At 39.7% G+C, this 17,562-nt stretch overlaps 1 protein-coding gene across 1 annotated transcript in view; it reads right to left on the bottom strand.

Moving 5' to 3' along the window:
* The window catches only part of pfkmb (phosphofructokinase, muscle b), a 66,050-nt gene that overhangs the window by 45,769 nt on the left and 2,719 nt on the right, over positions 1-17,562 (bottom strand). Inside the window, exons 2-9 of the mRNA XM_061978554.2 lie at positions 15,754-15,827; positions 10,166-10,243; positions 8,623-8,812; positions 8,389-8,554; positions 3,880-3,924; positions 1,935-2,043; positions 1,757-1,852; positions 1,602-1,694 (exon numbers count right to left, since the gene is read on the bottom strand). Of these exons, the coding sequence (XP_061834538.1) occupies positions 1,602-1,694; positions 1,757-1,852; positions 1,935-2,043; positions 3,880-3,924; positions 8,389-8,554; positions 8,623-8,812; positions 10,166-10,243; positions 15,754-15,827 (851 nt within the window). The remainder of the gene's footprint in view (positions 1-1,601; positions 1,695-1,756; positions 1,853-1,934; positions 2,044-3,879; positions 3,925-8,388; positions 8,555-8,622; positions 8,813-10,165; positions 10,244-15,753; positions 15,828-17,562) is intronic.

The raw sequence follows: 17,562 nt of genomic DNA, 5'->3' as shown, positions 1-17,562 counted from the left end.
TAGAATATTTAACAAATTGGACCAAGCTATATTTCTAACAAAGACAAATCAGTATTTCTTCTAGATTTTCCAGAACAAAAATTTTAAAAGAAATTCAAAATACTTTGAAATAAGATTTAAATTTGATTCTACAGATTTTCTAGATTTGCCAGAATAATTTTTTTGAATTTTAATCATAGTAAGTTTGAAGAAATATTTCACAAATATTCTTCGTCGAAAAACCAGAAGCTAAAATATTTATTATTCTTTACAATAAAAAAAATTTTTTTTTTACTTGAACATTGATTTAAATTGTCAGGAAAGAAGAGGAAGAAATTTAAAAGGTAAAAAGGTATATTTGTTTAAAAATTCTAAAATCATTTTTATTTCTAAAAGTAATAAGAAGCAAAGTAAAAAATAAATGAATTTATTTAAACAAGTGAAGACACATCCATCCATCCATTTTCTACCGCTTATTCCAAGTGAAGACCAAGTCTTTAAAATATTTTCTTGGATTTTCAAATTCTATTTGAGTTTTGTCTCTTTTAGAATTAAAAATGTCGAGCAAAGCTTGCTAGTAAATAAATACAATTTAAAAAATAGAGGCATCTCACTGGTAAGTGCTGCTCTTTGAGCTATTTTTAGAACAGGCCAGCGGGCGACTGATCTGGTCCTTACGGGCTACCTGGTGACCGCGGGCACCGCGTTGGTGACCCCTACCCTAGTATATACAATAATATAAACCAAGTCATTGTATTTCATTTAGGATTATTTCATATCTTTATTTAAATAAAAATATATTTGTATCTTTTTTAGATACAGTCAATAAATAATGTGAACATGTATCATAACATGGAAATCTAAGAGAACGTGTTGTGGATGATTGTGGACTGGGAATTGTTTTAATTTAATTTTTTTACACATTTTTATTAAAAAAAAAAAAAAAAAGTTTTTCCGACGTATTACATTTTAGACGATTTCTCTTAGTTATTATTTCTCCGGCTGTAGAGAAGACACGCTCACAGGGCACAGAGGAGGCGTCAGTGCGACACAGTTCGCGTATCGGTCACGTGACCAAAACAGCTCATGATCGGTCACGTGACTTTCTAAAAGCGGTACGCGCACCGACACAGGGTTTTGCTCTATGAGCTCGACGCATGTGCCGATGCATCGGTGTTGCCGGACCCATCACTACTATAGTCTTTTGGTTTCATAGTTTGTTCTTCGCCACTGTGCGCGCTTTTCGTTTGTACTTTTTTTGATAGTAATAAACAATCATGTACTCACATTCCCGTCTCGCCCAAGCCAACTTTCCGTTGCATTCCGGAAAAGCAAACACCCAGGACCAAGTCATGACAATATATATATATATATATATTTTTTAGGGGGGTTACAGTCAATATTTATTTATTTAATTAAATTTTTTTCTTATAAAATAAAAGTGAGCTTTTGTTAAACCAAATATTGTGTTTTTTTTCCATATACAACAACCTATCTGGATTCGATAAGAGAATCGATAAGGAATCGGTTCGATAAGAGGATTCGATAATGGGCTCGAACTCGATCATTTCTTACCAAACATCATCCCTATGCACACACACACAAAGCCACCGAGGGAGTACCAGGATTCTGTCGAAGGCCGAGGGAGTTCCGCCTCTCTGTACGTGGCCCAAGATGGTGGTTCGGGTGTCAAATCCAAGCCTTTTGGTGATCATCTGAACAGAAATGTGTCAAACGGGCACTCGTGCGGGGACTGAAAGAAACAAATTGTTCGGACCTCTCTGATGAAGTCACAGCTGATAGGTTTACCATCGCGGTCTATGGCTCCCTCTGCAACAATGACAATATGCAAACGGTTGCCAAGTTGTCTTTGCTGAGCGGGACACAGAGAAACACGGCGTGAGATCCTCCAGCAGCATTTTTCATTCATGGAAGGGGATTGTTCCGGAGCAGACCTGGGTGAGTCGTCTGCACAGGTGGTCTTCCCAGTCCTGCTCTGGGGGCATCTCTGGAATGAACACCCAGTCGGCGGCACATGCCAGAGCCGTCACTAAAGCCAGGTAACTGCAAGTCGGAGGGAGTTTAGGAACTTGGAAAACATTGACCGCTCTTCTGGAACACCTTGACAATGTACTTAAAATACCCCATTTTCCATAAGCCGCACCCACTAAATTTTAGGTCACTTTTTTCCCATGTCTAAGCCGCACCGGACTATAAGCCGCAGATATATATGTTGCAAAATGAGTTATGTACACAGAAAGATTCTGTAAATGTTTATTTACATACCTTAATTGTTTCCAAACGGTGTCTGTAACAGGGCAGTAAAACGGCTGATCAAACAAAACAGAAGTCACCGTCATGGACCCACTAGCTTAAAACACCACTGATAGTCACACACACTAGGTGTGGTGACGTTACTGATAGTCACACACACTAAGTGTGGCGAAATTGCTCTCTGAGGGGAGCAGTGAGCAGCAACGGTGGCCGCGCCCGGGAATTATTTTGGTGATTTAACCCCCAATTCCAACCCTTGATGCTGAGTGCCAAGCAGGGAGGTAACGGGTCCCATTTTTATAGTCTTTGGTATGACTCGGCCGGGGTTTGAACTCACGACCTACTGATCTTCCACGAGTAGAACCGCTATGGACGGCTACTTTATTTTTACTATGGCCGTCAGCGGAAAAAAAAATCCATGTTAGCGGCACACTTTTTTTTTTAAGTGTAGAAAAAAAGTAGCGGCTTACAGTCTGGAATTTACGGTACCGGACTATAAGCCGCAGATATATATTTTGCAAAATGAGTTATATACACAGAAAGATTCTGTAAATGTTTATTTACATACCTTAATTGTTTCCAAACGGTGTCTGTAACAGGGCAGTAAAACGGCTGATCAAACAAAACAGAAGTCACCGTCATGGACCCACTAGCTTAAAACACCACTGATAGTCACACACACTAGGTGTGGTGACGCTACTGATAGTCACACACACTAGGTGTGGCGAAATTGCTCTCTGAGGGGAGCAGTGAGCAGCAACGGTGGCCGCGCCCGGGAATTATTTTGGTGATTTAACCTCCAATTCCAACCCTTGATGCTGAGTGCCAAGCAGGGAGGTAACGGGTCCCATTTTTTATAGTCTTTGGTATGACTCGGCCGGGGTTTGAACTCACGACCTACCGATCTTCCACGAGTAGAACCGCTATGGACGGCTACTTTATTTTTACTATGGCCGTCAGCGGAAAAAATAATCCATGTTAGCTGCACACTTTTTTTTTTTTGTAGGAAAAAAGTAGCGGCTTACAGTCTGGAATTTACGGTACCGGACTATAAGCCGCAGATATATATGGTGCAAAATGAGTTATTTACACAGAAATATTCTGTAAATGTTTATTTACATACCTTAATTGTTTCCAAACGGTGTCTGTAACAGGGCAGTAAAACGTTTGATCAAACAAAACAGAAGTCACCGTCATGGACCCACTAGCTTAAAACACCACTGATAGTCACACACACTAGGTGTGGTGACGTTACTGATAGTCACACACACTAGGTGTGGCGAAATTACTCTCTGAGGAGAGCAGTGAGCAGCAACGGTGGCCGCGCCCGGTAATCATTTTGGTGATTTAACCCCCAATTCCAACCCTTGATGCTGAGTGCCAAGCAGGGAGGTAACGGGTCCCATTTTTTTAATAGTCTTTGGTATGACTCGGCCGGGTTTTGAACTCACGACCTACCGATCTTCCACGAGTAGAACCGCTATGGACGGCTACTTTATTTTTACTATGGCCGTCAGCGGAAAACAACTTTTTTTTTAAGTTTAGGAAAAAAGTAGCGGCTTACAATCCGGACTTTACGGTACAGATAAGCTTTGAAAAAGGTAATTTGTGAAATTTTGGACTCACCCACAATGTCTGCCCATTACTTCCAGGATGAACGTCCTCTGATGACTGTGAGGAACATAAATACAATGTCAGGTATTCATGTGGCATATTCTGAATAATATTTACTGTACTGTATATTGTGATCATTTTAGAGTAGTCAGTGTACAGATTGTACAGCAGTACAGTTTTACTATCAACTAAAAAAGCTATTATTGTCTAAAAAGCTGCCAACACAAATGCAAACACTAGCCTTCCTCCTCTTGGCCATAGGATTTCGCTTTCCATTGCCGGCAGCACTCATGCACCTCAGATCAAGGCACAGTTGGAATTTATGCCAGCAGCACTCATGCAGTCAAAGGCATGCCGCTACCACCAAGGAAGCGTATATTCTGTATGTCACAGTACATGCTGTAATTTATGTTTGGACTTAATAAACCACAGCTCCTTGGTTCCAGCAGCATTCATGCACCCAAAGGCATGTCGCCACCACCAGGGGAGCGTAGAGTGTCTTCTGTATGTCACAGTGCACGTTTAAATTCATGATTGCACTCAATGAACCTCAGCTCCAGCAGCACTCATGCACCCATGAGCATGACACCATCACCACCAGGGGAGCGGATCACCTCAATGTTCACAGTAGGATTTAATGTTTCCCTCAATCAACCAAATCGCAACAATATAAGCAGCACTCATGCAGCCAAAAGCATGTCGCCTCCACCAAGTAAGTAAGTATTCGTGCTTCCCTCAATCGACCACAGATCCCAGAGCAAGCAGCACTTATGCGCTGCACTCCAGACCCCACATTTTGAATTCACTTAATCAACCGCATCTCTCCCGTGCCAGCAGCACTTGTGCACCCGAGAGCATGCCCACACCACCAAGCGAGCGTGTCCTTTATATGTCACAGTGCGCTTTGGGAGTTCATGTTTCACCCCAATGAACCACAGCTCCTAGGTGCCGGCAGCACTCGCGTGCCCCAAGTCCATAACGCCACAACCACGGAGGGACTGAATCTTGTAAATGTCACAGTACACGTTGGAATGCAAGTTACCCTCAAGGAACAGCATCTCCCCAGCGCCAGCAGCACTCGTGCACCCAATAGCGCAACAACACCAATTCCAACAAAACAGATCATCTGAATGTTCACACTACAGGTTTGAATTCATGTTTCTCTCAATGAATCGAATCATCCCCATGCCAGCAGCACTCATGCACCCCAGACCATGTGCCACCACAGCTAAAGGAGTGGATATTTTGAATGTCACAGTACATGCTGGAATTCATGTTTTTCTCAAGGAACCACATCTCCCCGGCGCCAGCAGCACTCGTGCGGCCAATAGCGTAGCAACACCGATTCCCACAGAACAGATCATCTGAATGTTCACGTTACATGTTTGAATTCATATTTTGCTCAATAAATCAAATCATCCCCCATGCCAGCAGCACTCATGCACCCCTGACCATGTCACCACTACCGAGGGAGCGGATCTTCTGTATGTCACAGTAGAAGTCGGAATTCATGTTTCTATCAATGAACCACAGATCATCAGAGCCAGCAGCACTCATGCACCCCAGACAATGTGCCACCACAGCCAAAGGAGCGGATATTTTGCATGTCACAGTACATGCTGGAATTCATGTTTCTCTCAATGAGCCGCATTTCCCCAGCGCCAGCAGCACTCATGCACCCAATAACGTAACAACACAGATTCCAATGGAACAGATCATCTGAATGTTCACATTACATGTTTGAATTCATGCTTCTCTCAATGAACCACATCTCCCCAGTGCCAGCAGCACTCGTGCACGCAATAGCGTAACAACACCGATTCCGACGGAACAGATCATCTGAATGTTCACACCACACGTTTGAATTAATGTTTCTCTCAATGAACCGCATCTTCCACATGCCAGCAGCACTCATGCACCCCAGAACTCGTGCCCACCACAGCCAAAAGAGATGATATTTTGAATGTTCACACTACATGTTTGAATTCATGTTTCTCTCAATGAACCCCATCTTCCCAGCGCCAGCAGCACTCATGCACCCAACAGCATAACACTACCGATTCCGACGGAATAGATCATCGGAATGTTCACACTACATGTTTGAATTACTGTTTCTCTCAATGAACCGCATCTTCCCAGCACCAGCAGCACTCATGCACCCCAGACCATGTGCCACCACAGCCAAAAGAGCTGATATTTTGAAGGTCACAGTACATGCTGGAATTCATGTCTCTCAATGAACCGCATTTCCACAATGCCAGCAGGACTCGTGCACCCCAGACCATGTGTCAGAAGAGCTGATATTTTGAAGGTCACAGTACATGCTGGAATTCATGTTTCTCTCAATGAACCACATCTCCCTAGCGCCAGCAGAGCTCATGCACCCCAAAGCGCAACGACACCGATTCCGATGGAACAGATCATCTCAATGTTCACATTACATGTTTGAAATATATGGTTCTCTCAATGAACCGCATTTCCCCAGCGCCAGCAGCACTCATGCACCCAAAAGAGCAACACCGATTCCGACAGAACAGATCCTCTGAATGTTCACATTACATGTTTGAAATCATGTTTGTCTCAGTGAATCAAATCTTCCCCATGCCAGCAGCACTCATGCACCCCAGACCATGTGCCACCACAGCTAAAAGAGCTGGTATTTTAAAGGTCACAGTACATGCTGGAATTCATGTCTCTCTCAATGAACCGCATCTCCCCAGCGCCAGCAGCACTCGTGCACCCAATAGCATAACAATACAGATTCCGATGGAACAGATCATCTGAATGTTCACATTAAATGTTTGAATTCCTGTTTCTTTAAATGAACCCCATCTTCCTCATGCCAGCAGCACTCATGCACCCAAAAGAGCAACACCGATTCCGACGGAACAGATCCTCTGAATGTTCACATTACATGTTTGAATTCATGTTTCTCTCAGTGAATCGAATCTTCCCCATGCCAGCAGCACTCATGCACCCCAGACCATGTGCCACCACAGCTAAACGAGCTGATATTTTGAAGGTCATAGTACATGCTGGAATTCATGTTTCTCTCAATGAACCACATCTCCCTAGCGCCAGCAGAGCTCATGCACCCCAAAGCGCAACGACACCGATTCCGATGGAACAGATCATCTCAATGTTCACATTACATGTTTGAAATATATGTTTCTCTCAATGAACCGCATTTCCCCAGCGCCAGCAGCACTCATGCACCCAAAAGAGCAACACCGATTCCGACAGAACAGATCATCTGAATGTTCACATTACATGTTTGAATTCATGTTTCTCTCAGTGACTCGAATCTTCCCCATGCCAGCAGCACTCATGCACCCCAGACCATGTGCCACCACAGCCAAAAGAGCTGATATTTTGAAGGTCACAGTACATGCTGGAATTCATGTTTCTCTCAATGAACCGCATTTCCACAGTGCCAGCAGGACTCGTGCACCCCAGACCATGTGTCAGAAGAGCTGATATTTTGAAGGTCACAGTACATGCTGGAATTCATGTTTCTCTCAATGAACCACATCTCCCTAGCGCCAGCAGAGCTCATGCACCCCAAAGCGCAACGACACCGATTTCGATGGAACAGATCATCTGAATATTCACGTTACATGTTTGAATTCATTTTTCTCTCAATGAACCACATTTCACCAGCGCCAGCAGCACTCGTGCACCCAATAGCATAACACCGATTCCGATGGAACAGATTCTCTGAATGTTCACATTACATGTTTGAATTCATGTTTCTCTAAATGAACCGCATCTTCCCCATGCCAGCAGCACTCATGCACCCCAGACCATGTGCCACCACAGCTAAAAGAGCTGGTATTTTAAAGGTCACAGTACATGCTGGAATTCATGTCTCTCTCAATGAACCGCATCTCCCCAGCGCCAGCAGCACTCGTGCACCCAATAGCATAACAATACAGATTCCGACGGAACAGATAATCTGAATGTTCACATTAAATGTTTGAATTCCTGTTTCTTTAAATGAACCCCATCTTCCTCATGCCAGCAGCACTCATGCACCCAAAGGAGCAACACCGATTCCGACAGAACAGATCCTCTGAATGTTCACATTACATGTTTGAAATCATGTTTGTCTCAGTGAATCGAATCTTCCCCATGCCAGCAGCACTCATGCACCCCAGACCATGTGCCACCACAGCTAAAAGAGCTGGTATTTTAAAGGTCACAGTACATGCTGGAATTCATGTCTCTCTCAATGAACCGCATCTCCCCAGCGCCAGCAGCACTCGTGCACCCAATAGCATAACAATACAGATTCCGACGGAACAGATCATCTGAATGTTCACATTACATGTTTGAATTCCTGTTTCTTTCAATGAACCCCATCTTCCCCGGGCCAGCAGCACTCATGCACCCAAAAGAGCAACACCGATTCCGACAGAATAGATCCTCTCAATGTTCACATTACATGTTTGAATTCATGTTTGTCTCAGTGAATCGAATATTCCCAAGGCCAGCAGCACTCATGCACCCAGACCATGGTACCTCTGCGCTGTGGTGGTGATGGCGTCCACTATCTCGATGATGCGGTGCAGGGCGGAGTCAGTGCCAATGGTCATGTCGGTGCCACAGAAGTCGTTGTCAATGGAGCCCACCATGCCCACAATATTCAGGTGGGACGACTGCTTCGCTTCATTGGCCGTGATTTTCCCTGAACACAAACGGAATGATCGCGGTTCCAGTCTAGAGTCTCCTGTACGGTTCTCGCCCAGGACTCACCAGCTTTGATCAGGTCCGCCAGCAGCTCACTCCACTCCGTCCGGAACTGGTTGGCGCCGGTCAGGCTGCCGTCGCCTCCGATGACGCACAGGTTGGTGATGCCCAGCTTGACCAGGTTATAGGCCGCCTTGGTCCGGCCCTCCTTGGTGCGGAAGTCCTGACAGCGGGCGCTCCCGATAACGGTTCCGCCCTGAGGAACGGCCTCACACTCGGTCATCGTTGACATTTAAACGCTCCTTTGACGAGCGTTGCACATCCATCCCACTCACCCATAGGTTAGAGTGGGGATTAGATAAGAGGTGTGGATTTCAATGGAAGGTGTTAGAATAATTGTTTCTAAATTATCACAAAAGCTTTGTATTACATTGAGTTCCTGGTAGGGGGACGGGAGCTGTCTTTGGGGCCTACCAGGAGGAAGGCTCGTAAAACTCCACTGTGACTTCAAAGCGGACAGATGGCAGGATCTGCCCAATTTCCAGACGAACTCTTTTTGAAGTATTTTACGAACCCTTGTTGAACTATTTTATGGAACTCTTTTTGAACTATTTCACGACCTCTTCTTTTGAACTGTTCGGTTATGTCGGAGGCAGATATTTACATATATCCGAATTTAAGTGTTACTTATTTTATTTCATAGTCATATTTGAAAACAGCTCGTGTTTTTCCATTTCTTCTCTTTCTGTTTGTCTGCAAGTAAACTGTGTGTGTTAACCTTGAGGCTTTGGAATGTAAGAAGGAGAGATAATGTGCATGTGTTTTGACTATAATAAATGATAAATGGGTTATACTTGTATAGAGCTTTTCTACCTTCAAGGTACTCAAAGCGCTTTGACAGTATTACCACATTCACCCATTCACACACTGATGGCGGGAGCTGCCATGCAAGGCGCTAACCAGCAGCCATCAGGAGCAAGGGGTGAAGTGTCTTGCCCAAGGACACAACGGACGTGACTAGGATGGCAGAAGGTGGGGATTGAACCCCAGTAACCAGCAACACTCCGATTGCTGGCACGGCCACTCTACCAACTTCGCCACGACTAGAGAGATTTAAGAGGATAGAGGGTTTTGGTCGGGAGGGCAGACGATCTTAGGGGCACAATTGAATGTTCTATGCTGGACTGGTCTCAAGGTATATCTGCAAAGCTTTGCAAATATATTACAAAATACCTATTCTGTCTCTGGTGGTTTTTCAACTCAGCTTTAAGTGTCGTAAAGAGCTTGGGAGCGACTTGTGACTTGAATTCCCTGGGAGGAACAACTGGTCCAAAACGCAACAATTACCAAAGGCAACGCTGTTGACGACCCACTTCCCTCTGGAAGCGGCTGTGGTCAGGTGGGGGGAGAAAGTCAAATAAAGAAGGAGGAGTGCAATCTTTTGGCAGAGCGTGGGTGACACTATAAGAGGTTACAGGTCGACACGTTTTCTCCTCAATATTGAGTCCAAACTGAATTCTGACTCTGTTTGATTCCTTGCCTCTTGTCTTGTTTAATAGATGTCATCAGTGTTTGAACCTGACAGAAGGGATTCCACTTTTCGACTCACCAGCTGCAGCATCATGGACACACTTTCCCACGTGGCAGGGCGGATGTTGTCCCCGCCGTCCACCAAGCCCTGATAACCCTGTCAATAAACCAACACAACCACAGCACATTTGTAATGGAAACTTCTAGACATTGTGGTACACCTACTCCATCATGGCCAAATAATCACTTATTTAAATATTTAAACACAGTGTTACTGTTCAAATTGTGAGGCCAAAAATATGACATATACTTTAAAAAAAAAAAAAAAAAAAAAAAAAAAAAAAATCCCTGCGCTGCTTTTAATGAATACTTCGACCTACTACGCTACTGTAATGTATTGTTGGTCAATATGACAGCATTTACTGGAAATGATCATGGTTGCATTATTGCACTTCAACACTTCTCCGTGTCCCGACAAATGAATTCTTTGTTCACATTCAGCATTTATACAACTTATGTGTTTATACTTGTTTTTTTATTTTCATTTGAAAAAAGTTTGTTCGAGAGTTTGTTCACTTCCTGTCAATATGTTCTTTTATGGATAAAGAAAGTGTAACAATAGAATGCTTAGGCGTTAATGAAGGAAAGAGAGGCCAGAGAATTAGCAGATAAAAAATGACGTGAGCGAGTAAAATAATCGGAAGTAAATGAACATGAAAATCGATAAATAAAAAATATAAACATAAGCAAATGGATAATAAATAGGAAGGAAATGGAATAACGAGAAGAATAGACATTAACAGATAAAAATATTAGTTAAATTTGTAAATAAAATTCAGAAGTAAATGAAAACAATAGTGGATGAACATTAATACATAGATATGAAATAAAACTAATACAAATAATTGAGGGATTAACAATATTTTATTAAATAATACAATTCAAGAAAAGGCATACTTGCCAACCCTCCCGGATTTTCCGGGAGACTCCCGAAATTCAGCGCCTCTCCCGAAAACCTCCCGGGACAAATTTTCTCCCGAAAAACTCCCGAAATTCAGGCGGACCTGAGTCACAACAACAGTGTCTACCGTAAAGCAGTTCGTCTGCCGTAAACAGCAATGTTGTGACACTTTTAAACAGGACAATACTGCCATCTACTGTACATGCATATGTGACCCACCCATAATGTGTCACATTTTTGTGTTGATTTATTTATTTTATTTTGTGGTTTGAATTTGTTTTTGGGGCTGTCATTACACATTTATAAGTATTCACATTGGTCAGTAGGGGGCAGTAGGGCGTTTCTTCCCAATTGAATGCTATCGCCTGCAGACCGGAAGTGTCTTGTCATTCTGATGAGCGTGACCAGTCTGTGAACAATTGAAACGTCCTGTGTGCTTTTTCCTCCTGTATAACAGGTTAGTTTTGGTGAATCAACTCACTGAATAATATCCATGTGATCTTTATAAGTGTAAGTTCAGTGGCCTAGTGGTTAGAGTGTCCGCCCTGAGATCGGTAGGTTGTGGGTTCAAACCCCGGCCGAGTCATACCAAAGACTATAAAAATGGGACCCATTACCTCCCTGCTTGGCACTCAGTATCAAGGGTTGGAATTGGGGGTTAAATCACCAAAAAATGATTCCCGGGCGCGGCCACCGCTGCTGCCCACTGCTCCCCTCACCTCCCAGGGGGTGATCAAGGGTGATGGGTTAAATGCAGAGAAAAATTTCGCCACACCTAGTGTGTGTGTGACAATCATTGGTACTTTAACTTTTAACTTTAAGTACACATTCTGATGGTGGAGCCTAACTCTAAAGTGTTTGTGAGTTGTAGTTTGTAAATGAACACTGAAATTCAAGTATTTATTTTATTTATATATATATATATATATATATATATATATATATATATATATATATATATATATATATATATATATATATGTATATATATATATATATATATATATATATATATATATATATATATATATATATATATATATATATATATATATATATATATATGTAGCTAGAATTCACTGAAAGTCAAGTATTTCTTATATATATATATATCTTAACCACGCCCCCCGCCCACCCCCGACCACGCCCCACCCTCCACCTCCCGAAATCGGAGGTCTCAAGGTTGGCAAGTATGAGAAAAGGGAAAAGAGAAAGGAAAAAATATGAAGTAAATAAAAAAAATGCGGGTAAACTACCGTATTTTTCGGACTATAAGTCACAGTTTTTTTCATCGACTTATGTATGCAATTATTAACACATTAGCGTAAAATATCAAATAATATTATTGATCTCATTCACTTAAGAGACTAGACCAGAGGTCGGCAACCCAAAATGTTGAAAGAGCCATATTGGACCAAAAATACAAAAACACATCTGTCTGGAGCCGCAAAAAATTAAAAGCCATATTACATACAGATAGTGTGTCATGATATGAATTGAATTAAGAGGACTTAAAGGAAACTAAATGACCTCAATATAGCTACAAATGAGGCATAATGATGCAATATGTACATATAGCTAGCCTAAATAGCATGTTAGCATCGATTAGCTTGCAGTCATGCAGTGACCAAATATGTCTGATTAGCACTCCACACAAGTCAATAACATCAACAAAACTCACCTTTCATGCACAACGTTAGAAGTTTGGTGGACAAAATGAGACAGAAAAAGAAGTGGCATAAAACACGTCCTAGAAAGTCGGAGAAAGTTATACATGTAAACAAACTACGGTGAGTTCAAGGACCGCCAAAATTAGTAGGACAAAACGGCGCTCGCCAAATACTCGAATCAGAGAAGCATGTTTAATATAAACAGTGTGCTTTGTAACAATTAGGGAGGCTTGTGTCATATTTGTCCTCCTACAGAAACCATATTAAAACAAAAAATTGATTTTTTTCCCCTCATCTTTTTCCATTTTTCATACATTTTTTAAAAAGCTCCAGAGAGCCACTAGGGCGGCGCTAGAGCCGCGGGTTGCCGACCCCTGGACTAGACGTATAAGATTTCATGGGATTTAGCGATTAGGAGTGACAGATTGTTTGGTAAACGTATAGCATGTTCTATATGTTATATTTATTTGAATGACTCTTACCATAATATGTTACGTTAACATACCAGTTGGTTATTTATGCCTCATATAACGTACACTTATTCAGCCTGTTGTTCACTATTCTTTATTTATTTCAAATTGCCTTTCAAATGTCTATTCTTGCTGTTGGCTTTTATCAAATACATTTCCCCCAAAAATGCGACTTATACTCCAGTGCGACTTATGTTTTTTTTCCTTCTTTATTATGCATTTTCGGCCGGAGCGACTTATACTCCGAAAAATACGGTAATTTGATGTATAGCTATACAATTATACATATTATATTTTTTCGGACTATAAGGCGCACTTAAAATATTGTTTTTTCTCTCAAAACTCGACAGTGCATAATACGGAATAATTCTGGTTGTGCCTACCGACCTCGAAGCAATTTTATTTGGTACATGGTGTAATGATGAGTGTGACCAGTAGATGGCAGTCAAACATAAGAGATACGTGTAGACTGCACTATGATGGCAATATGACTCAAAAATAGAATATAAAAAAAAATAGAACATTACACATGGCGCTCAAAAATCTGTCAAAATGTTTTAGTAGGACTTTGGTAAGCTATGAAGCCGCATCGCTTGATGGATTGTACTGCGCTTCAACATAGGAGTATTATTATGGTGTGTGTATAAAGCATACGTGCCAACCCTCCCAAATTTTCCAGGAGACTCCCGAAATTCAGCGCCTCTCCCGAAAACCTCCCGGGACAAATATTCTCCCGAAAATCTCCCGATTTTCAGCCGGAGCTGGAGGCCACGCCCCCTCCAGCTCCATGCGGACCTGAGTGAGGACAGACTTTTTTCACGACGGGATGACAACAGGGTGACAAGAACTAAATCATCCAGACAAGAGATCAATTGTATTATTATGTTTATCTTACCTAAAAATAAATATATTTATTAATAAAAAAATAAATGTTTACTATATTTTGCTAAAAACATCAAAATGTATTGTATTTTTATTTGTATTTTTTCTGACTCCTTATTACATCCAAGCATTAGAATTATACATTAAAATAAACATATTTGAAATAATTAATTTTAAATTATCACAATAATTCATTTAAAATGACCATATTTAATTATTAAAATAATTGCTTGTTTATCAACAACTTTAGCATTTTATTCGTTACATTTTGAAGCTCTCAGAAGCCAAGTTATGTTATATTCCTTAAGATTTATTTATGCAAGTTTGAAGTATCAATTATCTAAACACAGTTTTGTTTGCATATTTTCAGGATGTGTATATATATATATATATATATATATATATATATATATATATATGTATATATATATGTATGACATACTTGACTTGGTGAATTCTAGCTGTCAATACTCCTCCCCTATTAACCACACCCCAACCACGCCCTGCCCCACCCCCGACCACGCCCCCACCCCCCGAAATTGGAGGTCTCAATGTTGGCAAGTATGGTATAAAGTAAAACATTAACTGATGTTTTGTTTCGCAAAATTATGCAAAAGCAACTTTTCTTACCTTCTGGTGCCTGCTGATCTGTATTTGGGATCTGCATAAATCCTGAAAAAATTGCGCGTGTCCGCTTTTGTTGTCGATAAGCTTCTTCTTTTTCTCTATCTTCTCGTTATTCATTCATTCATTCTCCGCTGTTGCCATTTCTAATATAAAGTAGTGTAAAGTTCTTACTTATATCTGTCAGTAAACTCACCATGAAAGCGCTAAAACATACCGGTGTAGTGAGTTTACATTATTCACCCAAGGAACTTTAGTTATTAGAGAGTTCCGGTCGGACGGTTTTTCACGGATGAGGATGAGTTGTTTCCGGATGAGGAGATGGTGCTCCGTTATTGATTGAAGTAAAGTCTGAATGTCATTAAAACAATTAGCGCCATTTTTTGACACTTCTTCCACTCCCGTCCTTGCACGCTACACCGCTACAACAAAGATGACGGGGAGAAGACGCTGTCGAAGTGGAGGCACGTAAATAAGATTGCCCACAAAACGGCGCATCCGGAGGCGACTGTCAGAAAGCGGCTTGAAGATGATGTGTAAAACATCATCTATGCAACATTTTGACCAAAGAACCATCATTACATGTTATGTAGACCACAAGGAAGTCTTTTACATTTAGAAAATAATAATAATAATATGACTCTTTTAATGCGGTGCGCCTTATATATGAAAAAAGATCAAAAATAGACCATTCATCGGCAGTGCGCCTTATAATCCGGTGCGCCCTATGGTCCAGAAAATACGGTATATAGATAAATAATAATAATGAATAATAAACGGGAAGGGGAAAAAAGGACAATAAGTGAATAATAACAGTTAAAATTATAGTAATTAAGTTAAACATTAGAATCAAATGAAACTAGAAAGGAATATAATGTATAAGACAATATGATGAATAAGAGATTAAAGATAAGTCAAAAGATAATATATTAAAAAATCTGACAAACTTTATCGAGTCAAATATATTTTGGATTTCCATATTCACCTAATCGTTTTAATACGTGATGTTGTGGCTGCAGAATGCTTTTTCACCATATATTAAGAACAAAATCAAAGTTACCTCATGGACAAAAAACACCTTGGCTCCGGTGTAAAGTCCCACTCGAACTGTGGCCCTCACAGCTGCGTTCATGCCTAGGACACAGTGCACATGAGCATTCATTTGCATATTCCAACACAGATGGTCCCCAAGTGCTTGTTCATGCAGTCGGTTCACTTTGATGCAGCGTTTCTTAACCATAGGGCCGTCGTTTCTCAGCTGCGGTCCGTATGGTCGTAATACACTTTTCCACCACTTGTGGCAGTAATGACAAGATCAAACAAACAAAAGAAGTCTGGATCTATAGAGAAGTTTCTTTAGCGCCAAAATTACGACTAACGTGGTGAAACTGTGTTTAATTTTTTGGACAGTTTAGTTAAGAAACATATATATATATATTTTTTTAAAACTCAAGTTTCATTGTTCTTTTTTATTTGGACCAAATATACATAGTCTTATAAAAATACAAACATTCTAACTAAAAAAGAAAAAAAAAAGAAAAGAAATATAGAAACATTTTGCTTAAAATAAATAAATACATGAAAGAAACTAAATAATAACATTAGATAAGCATAACAAAACATTTTTTTTAAAAAACTTTTCCAGTATTGTAAGAAACATATTACTAATATATATATATATATATATATATATATATATATATATATATATATATATATATATATATATATATATATATATATATATATATATAAATTTGTTTATTGATTTTCCAACACATAAAAAGGACAAAAATTGTCCAACAAACTGCAAATGCTGTATTTATCCTCAACAAGTAAAATACAAAATAAAATAATAATAATGATAATGATTATGATAATGATAATAATAATAATATCAATAATACTAATAATGATAATGATAATAATAATAACAATAATAATAATAATAGTAATGATATTAATAATGATAATAATATTATTAAAAATAATAATAACGATAATAATGATGATAATAATATTATTAATAGTAATAATGATAATAATAATAATGATGATAATAATATTAATAACAATACTGATAATAATAATAATGATAATAATGATACTAATAATAATAATAATAATAATAATAATAATAAAGTAAGAAACCACAAACATAAAACCACAGACAGTTGCATTCCTGAATTGCCTTAGAGAAATATAGCAACCCACGAGCACACAAAAAGGCTTGTCAACCACCCACATTTTCAATGTGACTCAGTCTGGGTTAATTTGGAGATCAGTCCCTCCCACTTATCTCAGAAAAGCATCCCACAGTTCTTAAAAACTTTGCAGAAACATCCAATGTCAGCCTAATCTTCTCCAGTTTGAGGAAATTAAAAAAACATCTAAAATCCAGCGGGTGTGGCAATTAATTTAGTGAGAATTTATTTATCGTATAGAAATAAATAAATAAATATATATATATATATATATATATATATATATATATATATATATATATATATATATATATATATATATATATATATATATATATATATATATATATATAAAATGTACAAATATTTTTCATAAGTATTTATGAATCCCTACTTTTTTGCAGTATATTTGATTAGGAGTCATTTTTGTAATCAGCCTGACCTAAGCCTCAGTGTTACTATTTGAGTGGAAAAGGGTAAGAACTTCTGATTTAATGCACGAGGAGCGTTTTTCAAGTGTGAAAAAAAAGTGATTTTAAGTAATGCAGTAAACAGATCAAAATGATGTGGAGTGAAATATGAAATATGAAGCCAATAAACAAGTGCAGGTGCCAAGACTTAAGTTGCACAGAGGAAAAGGAAAGATCTATCCTGCGCTCCTTTTC

This window comes from Nerophis lumbriciformis, linkage group LG18 (assembly GCF_033978685.3).
Source record: "Nerophis lumbriciformis linkage group LG18, RoL_Nlum_v2.1, whole genome shotgun sequence".
Taxonomy (NCBI): Eukaryota; Metazoa; Chordata; class Actinopteri; order Syngnathiformes; family Syngnathidae; genus Nerophis; species Nerophis lumbriciformis.
The sequence above is the reverse complement of the archived record's forward strand: the minus strand, read 5'-3'. Positions and strand labels throughout refer to the sequence as shown.